Here is a 14,487-nt window from a genome sequence, read left to right as displayed (position 1 = left end):
GCGCTGTGGTTATGATTTTCCAAAATTCCTAGATTTTATAATGGTCCAAATAGATTGGAAGTTAGCAAATGTAATATTGCTATTTAAGCAAGGGAACAGAGGAAAAAAAACTAAAGGGGAATCAGCTGACGTAAGGCTCTGGGAAGATACTAAAATCTATTATTAACTCGGAAAATCATACATTGTCAGATAGATATGGCTTTACAAAAGAGAAATTGTGCTTGAATAATTTATCATAGTTGTTTTGAAGATATAACGAGTTGGCTGATAAAGACGAGCCAGTAAATACTGTATACTTAAATTTCCAAAAAGCATCAGTGCAACACAAAAGGTTAATACTTGAGATACAGGCTGAGTTAGGAATAGGATACTAGTACATATGAAGGATTGATCAATGGACGGTAAGCAGAGTGTAAAAATAACTATGCCATTTTCAAGTTTGCAGATTAACTACTGGAGTGCTGCAAGAATCCATGCTGGGACCTCAACTATTTACAGTCTACATGAATGATTTTGATGAGAAGAGAGCAAGTAACATATCTAACTTTGGTGCTGATTTAAAGGTCAGTGGGAATATAAGTAAGTTATGACTGTACAAGTTTGGGGTAGCACGGTGGTTATCAGTGCTGCGTCATAGTGCCAGGGACCCAGGTTCAATTCCACCCTCGGGTGACTATCTGTTTGGAGATTGCACATTCTCCCCATGTCTACGTGGGTTTCCTCTGGGTGCTCTGGTTTCCTCCCGCACTGCAAACATGTGCAGGTTAAGTGGGCTGACCATGCTAAGTTGCCCATAGTTTCCAGGGATGTATAGATTTGGTGGATTAGCCATGGGAAATGTAGGGTTACGGAATGGGGCTGGGTGGGATGTTTTTTGCAGAGTTGGTGTGGACACAATGAGCCAAATGGCCTGCTTCCACACTGTATGGATTCTATGACTAATGAAAGATTGCAAAGAAAAGTATGAGCCAGCTGGCATCAAGATGACAGCAGAGTACAAAGTTGGTAGGTGTGAGGTTATTCACTTTGGTTGCAAGAATAGAAAACCAATTTTTGATTTAAAAGACAAAATGTTGAGGTTCAGAATGACTTGGATGTGTTTATACAAGAAAAACAGTTACTTTGCAGGTATAGCAAGCATTTTGTTTTATATTCTTACTTGGGATGTGGATGATATTGGCAAGGTTAGTATCTGTAGTCCATCCCTAATTGCTGTTGAACTAATTGGCTTTCTAGGCCATTTCAAAGGCCAGTTAAGAGTCAATCACATTTCCCTGGATCTGGAAGCAGTCCAGGTAATGGCAGATTTCCTTGCCTAAAGGGCATAAGTGAACCTGACTGATTTTTATGACATGGTCACCATTAGGCCAGGCTTTTTAATTCTAGATTTTTTTTATTGAATTCAAATTTCACCTTCTACTGTTGTGGGATTTGAACCTGTCCCCAGAGCATTAGACTCAGCTTTGGGTTACCAGTCCAGTGATATTATCCATGTAATGGCATTTTGATCTTTATTATAGTGGGATCTGGGTACAAGAATGTATAAGTTTTTGTATAAGGCTCCGGTGAGACCACGGTTTGGTCTTCATGTCCAAGAAAAATTTGGTTGCATTAGATGTAGAAGAGTGAAGGGTGAATAGTTTGGTTCCTGAGATGGATGTATTTTCCTTTGAGAGACTAAGTTACATCCCCACGCTTTAGAAAAATGAGACGTGATCTTGCTGAAATATACACGATGCTGAAGGGACTTGATAGGCTATAAACGAGATTGTTTCCATCACCTGGGGAATCTTAAACTGGGGACACATTATCAGATTATGGTTTGATCATTTTGGGCTAAGATGAGGAGACATTTCTTGACTGAGCGTTGTGAAACTGTAGAATTATCTACTTTGGAGGATAGTATGTTCACAGTGAATGTAGACAGGTATTTAGTGATAGGGAGATCAAGAGAAATGGGGATGGGGTAGAAAATTGGAGTCCAGACAGATCAGCCATGATCAGCTTAAATGGTAGAGTGGAGGAGGTATTTGGTTTAGAATCCCTACAGTGTGGAAAGAGGCCTTTTGGCCCATCGAGTCTGTACCAACCCTCCAAAGAGTACTCTAGTTGCCTACCCTATCCCCGTAAACCCGCATTTACCAGGGCTCATCAGCCTAGCCTACACATCCCAGGACACTACAGACAATTGAGCATGGCTAATCCACTTAACCGATACATCTTTGGACTGTGGGAGGAAGCCAGAGCACCCAGCAGAAATCCATGCAGACACGAGAATGTGCAAACTCTAGACATCACTCGAGGCTGGAATCGAACCCGGGTCCTTGGCACTGAGTCACCATGCTATCCAGGTTTATACTTAGATCCCACTTCATATATTATTTCTCTCAAAAATTTCTTCTCATTAATATAAATACCTTCATGTTTAGCTATGTGGGAGTAGCTTATTAAAATGTGATCCCAAGAAGGTTCCTCCATTTTATCTGCCATGACATTAGAAAAGTATTTGTATAACTGTGTGGGAAAACAACGAAAAAAAAACTTTTAAGAAAATGTAAACTTTTACTTTTATTGTACAAAGAGCAACCAACACCTTCAGTTACACTTCATACTGCTGTATTTAAAGCAATGTGTGAAGGTATTATACAAAATGCAACTCAAAAACAACCGAATTTTCCAGCTCTGCTTTATTTTACACAATCTAACTTAAAAACAGGAAACAATGTTTAAACTGCTCATATCACAGCACAGTGCACCTTGGCACTGCAACTTGTAGGGGCATGTAGTTTCGATAATCTCACATGAAATATCAAGGAACTTTACTTTTATGTATAGTCTTTTTTGAAGTACAAACATTGTAGCTAGTTTAAACACTGTTAGCATTTTTATATCAAGCACTTGTACCAATGTTAGCAATAGTTAAATTAAATGGCTATTTAACAGTCACATTAACAGTTTATTCACATTTTTACAGCATCTAAATTTAAATTGCATTGAATTATATGCACATTAATGTATGTACATATATACAAATGCACTGCTGAAAAACGACACAATGCAAACAAAAAAGACACTTTACATTAGATACTGATATGTAACAAAACTTTTCACTTTACAGCATACAAATTGAACCAAAATAAACTTGGGCATATAAAACTTAATTAGACAAAGCATTATTAATTGTAAAGGCTTGGAATAATCAAGCCAAAAGCTCAATCACCACCACCACCCACTTTTTCCACTAAGTTCCTTCATGTTCTACTTAATAAAGTGCTATCTCAGTGGTGTCTGCCATCACATTAATAAACATTTCTGTATATAGTTATATACAAATAAATGATGGAATACTGGACTCAGGTCAGAATTTCTAGAGGATACTGCTTTTCATTTGGTCAGAAACACTGGAGGATGATTTTAAGGAATCTGAGAAAATTTATTACAATAAAGATCTAGTTGAGCTGCTGACTATTATTGAAGGTTTCATACATAGCTAAACACTAATATTCAAAACTACTAAATAGAAATTTAACTTTGATACATGTGCTGATTTTTTGTTTTCAAGTAACTGAATAAGTAAAATATGATTTTATTAAATGGCATTCCAGAATTTTACAGGTGTTTTGGAAATCAAATGTAATTTTCTCCATTTATAATTAGACCTATTTACATGATGACTGAACCAAATTTCATTTTTAATTGCCTAAATTGCTAGATATTCCAGAACTTTTATTGGAGTATATTCTGCAAAAAAACCTTAATATCAGTGGCTTTCTTGGCGATGTGATTGTCTCAAGTATGTTAATATAAATAACTTACAAATAGACTAGGAATGACTCTTTTGAAAATTTGAGCTTAGTCAAACCTCCCATAAAATTCAGCTGGTCCAAAGCTCTGTTCTCCATGTTCTGACTCTCACTAAGTCCTATTCATCCATCAGCCCTGTACTCACTGTGCTGTATTAGCTCATATCCAGGTGCAGTCAAATTAAAATTCTCATCTTTATATTCAACTCTCACTGTGGATTTGTAGGCACTACCTTTGTAACCTCCTCAAATATCATAAATTTTCAACAACTCCATGTTTCGCTACTGTTTACCTTTCATGAAGCCTCAATTTCCTTCATCTCTCCACTGGCTACATTGAGTTGTCTAGGCCCTAAGCTCTGGAATTCCCTCCATAAACCTGTCTTTCTGGTCTCCATCAAAATGCTCCTTAAAATGGACCACTTCCCAAGATCCTTTGTTTCTTTGTGTCAAGTCTTGTCTGAGAATGATGGTGTGAAATAATTTGGCTCAGTTCATTATGTTAAAAACAACTATAGAATGCCAGTTATTGTTTGACTGATCTCAGCCAGAATTATTCTAGGGATTCTAAAATTCATCTATCTGCACTTCTCTTTTCTCTCAAATCTGTCAGATAATCTTACTTTAATTGTTATAGAAGCACCATCTGGAACCCTGTCTTTGAACAATGAACTAGGATTCATCCGGATCAGCTACAACAATCTTACAATTAATGTCTGCTATATAGGTTCATATGTTGCTATAACCATTGGGGTGAGGTATCAAGAGGACTTGGAAGTCTGGACAAGGTAGATTAGTATTTTAGGAACAGCTTGGATAAACCCATGTGCTGCTATATATTTCTTGTTTGTTAAAATACCTCACCCTGAAAAAAGGTATGAACTGAATTTTCAAACTAAATAGAATTGCTTTTGTATTTTAAACCGCTAAGTGCAAGAAGTGTGGAAGTTAAAATAAGGTAAATCACTGCCTGTTTGCATACATGCTTTATTACCAGTAGGTCCAACCCCATATTAGCAAGAAACTTAAATTGACAACCAGAGCACACAGTTCAGTGAAGTAATGCTTGCGTCATAAATTGCCTTCTCACAATGCATTAGCAATGAAATAATTAACCTGTTAAAATCATTTTGGTGATTGATTGAAAGATGTACTATGGTTCACGAGCTTGAAGAACTCCCTATTCAATTAATGCCATTTGATATTTGTTCTCAGGGAATGGAGAAATGTCTAACATCTTATCCACAGGTCTGCATCTTCAACAATCAAACATACCTGCAATACGGAGATACATAAATTATGCATTCGACTCCTGGCATTTGTTTAATCTACAACATTCCGACCAAGAGATGAGATTGTACACTGAGGCAAAGTGACACATATTTGCAATCACCTTGTAAAGTCAGTGTCTCTACTTAAAAAAATCCAATATTCCATCATTAAAACTTCATATCTAAAATGAATTTGATTCATCTATTGTGTAAATACATTATAACAACATATACAGTTACTTGACATGACTTGATTAAAAACATGCTGTACAGATTATCTTCTGACTTAATGTGTATTCTGGAACCCTGAAAAAAATCAACATTTTTGTACCATAGATGTATTTATTTGTTAGGCACCGCTGGTTATTAATTTAGAATTTAATCTAAAATTAAGGCTAAAACTTATGCTTATTTAAATTCTGTACCAATAGCCAGTAATGCAGATCAGAAAAAAATGAACTTACTGAACATAAAATAAACGACTCTTCTTTCTCACTGACCACGAGAACCCACCTTTTGTCATCAATTTAGAATCAATAAAGGAGAATTCAGCAGACAGTATAATTTCAAATTTACATAATCTCCACTTCGAAAGTGACATGAGAAAGATGATTGTTTTGGTAAACAGGACACAGCTATTTTGTGCTAAATGCTAACCAAATATACTGAAAACAAGTAATCATAAATAAAAAACCTTGTTAAATTCGATCAGTTTTCAACCTTGAAGGCACAAAAGGTGTGTAACTTTTATTTGTTTTGGTGACAAGCATATTTAATGGAGTCCGTTAAAGAACAATCTATAATTTACAATCAACAATGCACCATTCCCGTACAGCAATTAGTGGGGTCTGTGACAGACAGACACTGTAAAAATAACATTGACTAATTGAGCTCTCATTGAAACTTTCTTAGTACAGTCTCTTGTGTTTGTGTCACAATGGAGATTCATTTGCTTTTTCGTTTCTTCACTTTTGCAAATGTTGATAATTCACTTTGTACTTCCTTCCTTTGTAAGCAACGAGATAATTTCTGCTGGACCTCAATGCAAGGTCTCTGTACTCCCAGAACACAAGCAGCCACAAACTTCAGATATACACAAGTGAAGTGCCTTGCATTTATTTTACTCCAGAAGCTGACCTTAATCCAACAACAGATTAGTGCATTCATATTTTTGTGGAATTTGTGATGTCACTAGTTACCAGGGCAGATTATTTACATTATGGAATTAGCCTCAGAGGGAGAATTGTATATCTACAGTGTATTCCAACATAATGTTTAAAAAAAAGTGCTTCAAGTTTCCAAAATCTAACTGTAAAGGAGAGTGTTTGCAGGTTATACATTGAACTCAGTTTAGAATATGTATTTTGCATGAAATATTGACATAAAAACAATCTAATGTGCTACTTAAAATTCTACAGTTTTGATCTAACTATATCCAAAAAGACATGACTATATCTAATAGCTACAGTATATGTTAGAGGGGAAAGTTCCTGAAATAAATTTCAAGCAAAACTCAACCTGTAAAATCTACAAAAATGTTTGAAAATTAAGGGGTAAAATTTAATTGTGGTTCTCCAGCATATCTGCCCTAATTTTGACAGAGAAGCTGCACAAGTCCCAGAAAACAAGATAGTTACATTTTATACCATGTTCCCAGGATTTCTGCAACTTTCTTCAGTCAAAGTTATTGTTGTTAAGTGGAAGCTCGTCTATGCAAATCCAACTTTCAACAGTGTGAAAGATACAGGCTGTTGGATTGCAAGCAAAGTAAAATAGCATTAGTAGTAACAAAGGACGTTTAGTGCTGTAAGTAAAAAGCTGGAATTAGAATGCTGAGAGAGAGAATTAAGCGCCAACATGTTTATGAAGGTGGCTATTATTCAAGGTCAAGCAAATTCTGGTGTGTGAGAAATGCACAACACAAGAAAATTCTGATCCAAAGTCTAGCTTAACCCTTAAAGCATGTGAAATGCCCAGAGATTAATAAACAGATTGAGCTGATGTACATGGGCAAGAAGGGGATTTGTCTATATGAACGCTCAAAGGCTCATGCACTGATCTCACTTACTGGAAGTGATTGAAAAGTGGGACGTATCAAGAAATCATAAAACTCAATAAATAATCCTTCCGTAACAAATCAAAGAGTTTAGTTCGTTAAAATAACAAAATTGTTTAACTGTGTAAGTATGACACTAAGATTTCGATTTCATCACTATTAAATGTGTTGACTTTATATTGATTCAATAAATTAAGATTATTATTGGACAATTCTGCTGAGTTCATGCCTTTGCAGTGAAGTAAAAGGATGAGGATTGTCCTAACATAGGCCACAACATGAATGGTTTTGCAGTTGTCAGGTCATCCACTGACACTGACCACTTGCAAAATAAAGACCACTACTAAACATAGATATAGTAATTATAGCTAGACAGATTTTAGCTATTTTGGAAATGCAAAACCGTACCAAAACATTTTACATTTTTGTATCATTGATGCAGAAATGTTTCTCTGATCCTTAGAATTGGCATAGAGACATTTCTGAAGATTTTAAGGGACAACTGCTTAGTTTGACATACTTGAAGCAGATAAATTTGACTTTACAATGGTGAGCTGTTAACTGTTGAGTAATGAAATGTGAATGCTTACCAGATCTAGTGGGCTATTTTCAATATATTTGACAAATAATTTATTTATTCCTTGATAGGCCTTTTGTTGTTCATGTCAAAATATAGAACCTTTAAATGGGTCAGTATTTTCAATGCAGAAAGAACGTATACAAAAATGCATTCAAATAATATAATCTATACATCTAAATGCTATTTCAGTGTACTGTAGAATATTAAAAAATACATTGGGGCAGTAACTGAAGATGACATCTTTTTTGTTACCTCTGCAGTAATGTTTTTTTCTCACTAGTGGCTGATACTTATCAAGATCAGCACTTGACACACTAGTATTAGCCATGGTTCACTCAGATCACTGAAATCTTCATGGAGGTAAGAAGTGATGCTACTGCGGAATTTATACTGTAGGAGATATATTAAATTGTGCTGCACCAATATATTTTGAAGTGGTCTAATCCTAAGCCATAACTACATCAGAAGACTGTGAAAAAAAGCATTTTAAAGTATCCACAAAAGGAAAAAAAAGTGAGGCAAGTAAATCATTCCCTCTTATTACATATTTAATATTCTCAATATGAAGCAACATTAGTCCAATAAGTATTGAAATTGAATACCAGCTCTTAATTAAGTGCTGTAATGTTAATTCTGCTTATGTTGACCCCGAGCAAAATGACAAGCAAAGTCATATTTGTCTCTACATTTACATCCACATATGTTACATTGGAATGGGTTCTTGTAACCATGGCACCCCATGTGAATAGTATAAAGGATATTGTCTGCAAAATACATGTCACAGTGTTGGCAATGATGCAGAAGTTGGGGATCCTGGACTTGAAGTGCAGGAGCAGGGGTGCTAGGCTGGCTGTTCGTCACGCTGGGTGTACTTGTTTGAGCACTATGCTCACTACTGGGGCCAGCCACAGGACTGAAGTTCCGCTGATTTTGCGTGTGACATGCATCTGGACTGATAGGGGATGAGCTTTGGGCCACACTGGAAGCTACCGTGGAAACGACTGGAGCTGTAGACTGTGAGATCACATATGGTTTTTCATCCCTGCAGGTTACCACCTCAGGAGATGCTGGAGCTTGGTTTTCAGGTGGAAGGCTGGACAATTGGCCTGCTAAGGTAGAAAGCTGGTTTAATGGATTATCCACCATAATATCTTGCGTGTCCCTCGAAATCCCACCAGACTGTACTTTTTGCAAACCCTCATAGGAGTTAGCTGACATATCATGAGAAAAGTCACTGAGGTAATCTGGCTTCTGTACCATCATGGAAGAAGGACTTAGATTAATCAGAAGTCTTGTCCCATAACTCAGGGAGTTGTTAGTTTTTTTCTGCAAAATGCCCAACATTTTCTTATTGGTCAGGCAGGTCCTAGCACCTTTCAAGGGAAGAAGTTTGTGCCTACGTCTACGGTGATGGGACAGGTTACTTCGATCACTGCAGCAGAAAGAGCAAAGCTCACATTTGTATGGTTTTTCACCCGTGTGTGAGCGCATGTGTGCTTCGAGGTGCCGCTCATACGCTGAAGCAAACGGGCATAGGTGACATCTGTGGGGCTTCTCACCTGTATCAGAAAGAATAGATCAGCAAACCTTGCCATTTTCTCTCCCTTTTTGCATTTTTCTCATTTTTCCTCCGCCAAGTAGCTTGTCCTTTAGCTAGGAGTGCGATAGAGCGGTGGAACTCTAAGATCACTGTCAACAATCCCATCTGGTTGTCAACAAGGTTGCCATGTAAGAAGTCTGGATAGTTTTATTTTTCTTTCCTCATGGTGAGGTAGTTCAGATTTATGGATTATTTTCTGTAGTGGGTCAATTACAAACTGATGAAACTCTACCCACATAGCTGATGGATATGTGTCGATTGGATTTTTGCACCCTACTCACTATCACATTAAAGGCCTGGAATTTTAGCTAACATGAAATATGATGAGGTAACTTGAAATTATCTCAACTACTGAGCTACTTGGTTATCCGCCATCTGCTTTTGAATTAGATCTCATTAAAATGTTGAGGATGAAATATGTTTCCAATTGAAAAATCAACACAAAATAACTTGCCTCTTACAGGATGCATTTTGAAAATCAGAGGTGACAGCAGTTCCTGTATTTCCACATCATAACATAATGTATATTATGGCTGCCATTCTCTAATTACAAAAAAACTTTCAAACATTAACATAAGAAAAAACTGTAGCTGTTATATGCTGATTTTACAGCATTATATATCCTACTTAGAGGAGCAGTACTGTACTATGCTATAGTTGGCTTAACCAGATGGTACTGAATACTTTAATCCTTACCTGCTTTTTCGTTAGTCGTGGCCCTTTTCACTTTAAACAGGGGAGACTCACCATCGGTACTCCTTTTAAAAAAAATCAAACTGTTACAAAGAATTGTGATCAAATTTAACATCCTTCAGTTTATTTGTTGTGAGAAAATTGGCACTTAAAAGGGAGAACAATAGTTTCTGGGGAAATCCCTGCAAGAAGTCGATGTTCCTAAGCGACAGAACCTAACAGTGTGGAGAAACTGAATCAACACTGATACCATAAAAACAACAGAGAATCATTGATCTAAACTGAGTTAATGAATGTATCACAATGTCAATCTAAGTGCCTTACAATGCCAAACAGCAAATGATCATAAACTACTTCCAACAATGAAGTTAGCAACACAACTTTAACCAAAGGAATCCAATACCGACATGGCAGAAAAGAAAAATTAACTGTATTTTAAGGGGGCTGTGATGGTGAGACTCCATTTAAGTCAATTTATATTATGGAATAGTTTTACACATCACACTCAATGAATACCACAAACTTAACATCAACCTGGATGCTAAATGCTATCTAAATGCCCCAGTCTGGTCTCAATTAAAATTTAATAATTTTGTATAAATTATTCTCTTCATTAAAACAACATTTATCAAGAGGCAAGCTTGCCCTGTATCATAGAACCTACCATCTCTGTACCAACCTCATCATCAAGATGAGTCAAAAGGTTGATTATCTCATTTTTAACTGACATTCCAGAAATTTGGATTTGATACTACTGAGCATGTTTATTAAATTAGTATGTTTGCACCTTATTGTTCAGTACTGCTCCTTTAAGTAGTTAGAGTAGAAACAAACATATCTGATAATAACTTCTATTTTAGATCATGTAGAAGTCAATGTAGAGTCATTACCTGTGTGCATTCTGATATGCTCCATCAGGCGTGCGGTCCCTTTACTAGCATAGTTGCAGTATCGGCATTTTAGTTTTCCATCATATGTTCTTTCAAACCCATCCGCCATGAGCCCAGAGCCATCATCCAATGAAACTTCGACTGAAGCATGATGCATTCCATTTTGATCATTTTCCGATCCTGCAGTAATAAATCCCAGAAAGTGGGAAGAATTAAAAATACAATTCTCTGCAATTTGAAATAAAGGCAGCTCCTATTAGAAGAGAATATCATTTTAAAATGCAGGTGACACTAATGGAAATGTATTGTCATTCACAAATTATGTAAACTTTTCTACATTTATAGTAAATATTAAGAGCAAAACTGCTGCATGAAAGACACTTTTGAAAATTTGTTTTCTATTTCTATGAAAATTCATTGATTTCCTGTGGCAATTCTCATTGACAGTAAATAGGATAGTCAAATTTCACTTTTATTGAATGGTTTTCTGATTAAATATTACATTCTCAGACATCACAATATGCATTCAGCTAACTCAAACAGATAAAAGCTCTAATGAGTAAAATGCCATCACAGCACAGGAACCATAGATGAAAAAATATGAAGAGATTTTCTTTCTATAATTGATTTCCCATTAAGAAGGAGCTTGAATTTATATAGTAACTTCCTTGGCCTCTGAACATCCTAGAGTAATTAAGCCAATTAAGTACTCAAAGTATGGTAATTGTTATAATGTAGAGATAACTAAGTCAATTTGTACGCAGCAAGGTCCAAACAGAAATTAATTAATCTTAGTGACTTTTTTCTGAGGAATAAAATGATGGCCAGTTTACCTAGAGAACTGCTCTGCTCTTAAAATAGTGTTAGAATGTTTATGGCCACCTGAGAGAACAGATGGACCTTTAGTTTAATATCTCATCAGAAACATGGCACCAAAGACACAGCAGCACTTCCACTGGACTGGATTAACATGCTTGATTCTGGAGCCAGGTTTAAGTTCATGACGCGATTCAGAGGAACTAGTATAATCATTGAGATAAGGCTAACAATATAAAATTGGTTTACACAGCAGCTTTCAACAAAACATATCACCTATGTATCAAATCTCCCATGGTGGTGCATATAATAAACTAGAATCTATTCTCTAACAGTATCTGTTTTATTTTCATTGTTGGTTGTCTCCTTGTCTCTCCTTTTCTGCCTGTTTCTCTCTCCTTAACTCTTTTTCTTTCTCACTTTAATTTCCTTTGTTCCTTTCAGATGGTGGGTGGCATGGAGTGCTGTAGTAGGGTAATAAGTCATCAAAGGCCTTTAAATAAGAATTACAGGGAAAATTGAGGCTCTTGCAACTTTCCTTCCCAACCCTTCCCTTTCTCCCCTTGCCCCACAATCACCTGTGCTCGCGTTTTCACATCCAAATTGTTCCCTGTACCTTTACCTTTCCATACCCTCAGCAGCTTAACCACCACTTATTCTACGATCATTCACTTCATCCATAACACTTTGATCTATTGTTGCCCTCTTACGGCATCCCAGGATAGTCTGCATTGCCCTCAAATCCGTTTTATCTATATCTTTCTCAAAGAGGCATCTTTTTATATTTTGAAAAAGCAGATTCAAACAGAGAAACTCTTGTCTGTTTAACCTAAGAGAAGAATCATCTTTTTGAACTGTTAACAGCAGACAGTGAAATAATGATTTGGCTTCAGAATTCATCTGGAGTTGTTTTTGTTGAAAGCTCAACTATTAGCATGAGGAAGAATGAAAACAACAGCCACAACAGGTGTGCACTAAGTACATAATACGACTGTAGTTGAATAAAGCTTTTGAAGTTTGTCCTCTATAGGATTTCTTCAATTAATTAGAAAAACAACTGCAAGAAGCTAAAGAAAAATGCAATATAGAAGAATGAATTGCCCAGAGTTTGGGAAACAAGTGTATGGAGTGTCAAAAGGTGAAAGAGAGGACAAGCACCATATTAAGGTACGCAACTTTCCAGCTGGGGAAGAGTGCTGCAAAAGATCAATGACAACCCTTCCTATGCATTTACCCCTCCAATGCCTTTTAACTGTTGCAATTCTAACTGTCTCCACTACTTCCTTTGGCAGCTCATACCATGCATATACCACCCTCTGCCATTAAAACACAACCATTAACATTATTGTTAATGAATGAATTTATTGAAAAATAACAGACTAACAGCACAAATTTTCATTTACTTTTTGCCTGGTTTTACAAAAAGCTTTCAGATAACCTGATACATTTTTAATTGTACAATCTATAATCTACTGTACACTGTTGGCTGGTTTGCTGCATTTTTCTTCAGAAAGCATTTAGTTTATTGAAAAGAAAACATTTTCGGCCAATGTTAACTCTCCTAGCTTAGGCCCTTAAAGACAGACGTTTAATTCAGTTGAGTGGAGATTTTAATTTGACAGTCCTGATTCAGGATTTCCTTTTTCTACGACTCGAAGTAACCATAGCGGACAAGTCAGTCTGAGAATGACATGCCAGTACTCACCATGTGCAAAACATAATTTTTGCACGTAAACATGGCCTTACCAGTTTGTAGAGATTCTGGGTCCTTCTCCACACCAACCGAGCCAGATATCATATTCACATGTTGAGTCTGTTGAGTGAGGTACTCCTGGAAATCCTTGACGAAGTCTACGGAAGCAGCTCTCTTCTCATCCATGATCTCTCAATGGTTCAAGAAATTGCTTTATTTCCTTGAAAAAAGAAAATACAACTTTTGAGGAGTACATTGTGAAGAACAACACTGAAATTAAATAAAATGTGAATGTTATAGCAATAGCATTTTTTGACAAATGCCTGGTATCTATTTATATTTCAATTGAGGTGATCAAATGATTACATTTAATTAACAGAGCAGTACAACAAAGTTGCTCTGATGGAAAAGTGAGGAGTTTTAATTGCTCAGTAGTAAAACCCAACACTACATAACAGTATGTACTTAATTTAGAGAACTGCTTCCTAAAACAGTTCTGTGAAATGATACTGAAATGCTAACTCCCAAGTCTTTTGCAAAGCACATTTATATCAGCACAGAATCACATCTACAAAACCAAACCTGACAGCAGCCATTTAGAATTGCAACTGCACTATTTTTGTAAGCATCAGAGAAGGATCTACTGTTTCACCAGTTTTGATTTCTGAGACAGCATTATGACTAGATCCTTTATGCAAGAGACTTAATTTTAGAAAAACGTAGCAACAATACAATGGCAGTTTGATTAGCAAAATTAATTGTATCTCCTTCATATTAACAAATAATTATAAAGGTGGGATATGTTTATCATGCTAACAGTGGCCTGATGCTATCAATAGAGTTGTAAACAAGCATGGAAATATTGCATATGTGTAAAAATTGTAGGGAGTCAAGATCCCTCATGGGACCTAAAGTGTTGATCTACATGTATCTTTGATGTTGCCCAACAGGTATGGAATGTTTCAGAGATAGTAGGAACTGCAGATGCTGGAGAATCTGAGATAACAAGGTGTAGAGCTGGATGAACACAGCAGGCCAAGCAGCATCAGAGGAGCAGGAAGGCTGACGTTTCGGGCCTAGACCCT

General features: G+C 36.4%; 1 protein-coding gene across 1 annotated transcript in view; it reads right to left on the bottom strand.

Moving 5' to 3' along the window:
* Positions 1 to 2,548: 2,548 nt before the first annotated feature.
* Positions 2,549 to 14,487, bottom strand: part of LOC109927463 (zinc finger protein Pegasus-like) — a 22,706-nt gene continuing 10,767 nt past the window's right edge. Inside the window, exons 2-4 of the mRNA XM_020527486.2 lie at positions 13,456 to 13,622; positions 10,894 to 11,073; positions 2,549 to 9,269 (exon numbers count right to left, since the gene is read on the bottom strand). Of these exons, the coding sequence (XP_020383075.1) occupies positions 8,338 to 9,269; positions 10,894 to 11,073; positions 13,456 to 13,588 (1,245 nt within the window). The 5' untranslated portion in view covers positions 13,589 to 13,622 and the 3' untranslated portion in view covers positions 2,549 to 8,337. The remainder of the gene's footprint in view (positions 9,270 to 10,893; positions 11,074 to 13,455; positions 13,623 to 14,487) is intronic.

The sequence above is a fragment of the Rhincodon typus genome, chromosome 20 (genome assembly GCF_021869965.1).
Source record: "Rhincodon typus isolate 14 chromosome 20, sRhiTyp1.1, whole genome shotgun sequence".
Classification (NCBI taxonomy): Eukaryota; Metazoa; Chordata; class Chondrichthyes; order Orectolobiformes; family Rhincodontidae; genus Rhincodon; species Rhincodon typus.
The sequence above is the reverse complement of the archived record's forward strand: the minus strand, read 5'-3'. Positions and strand labels throughout refer to the sequence as shown.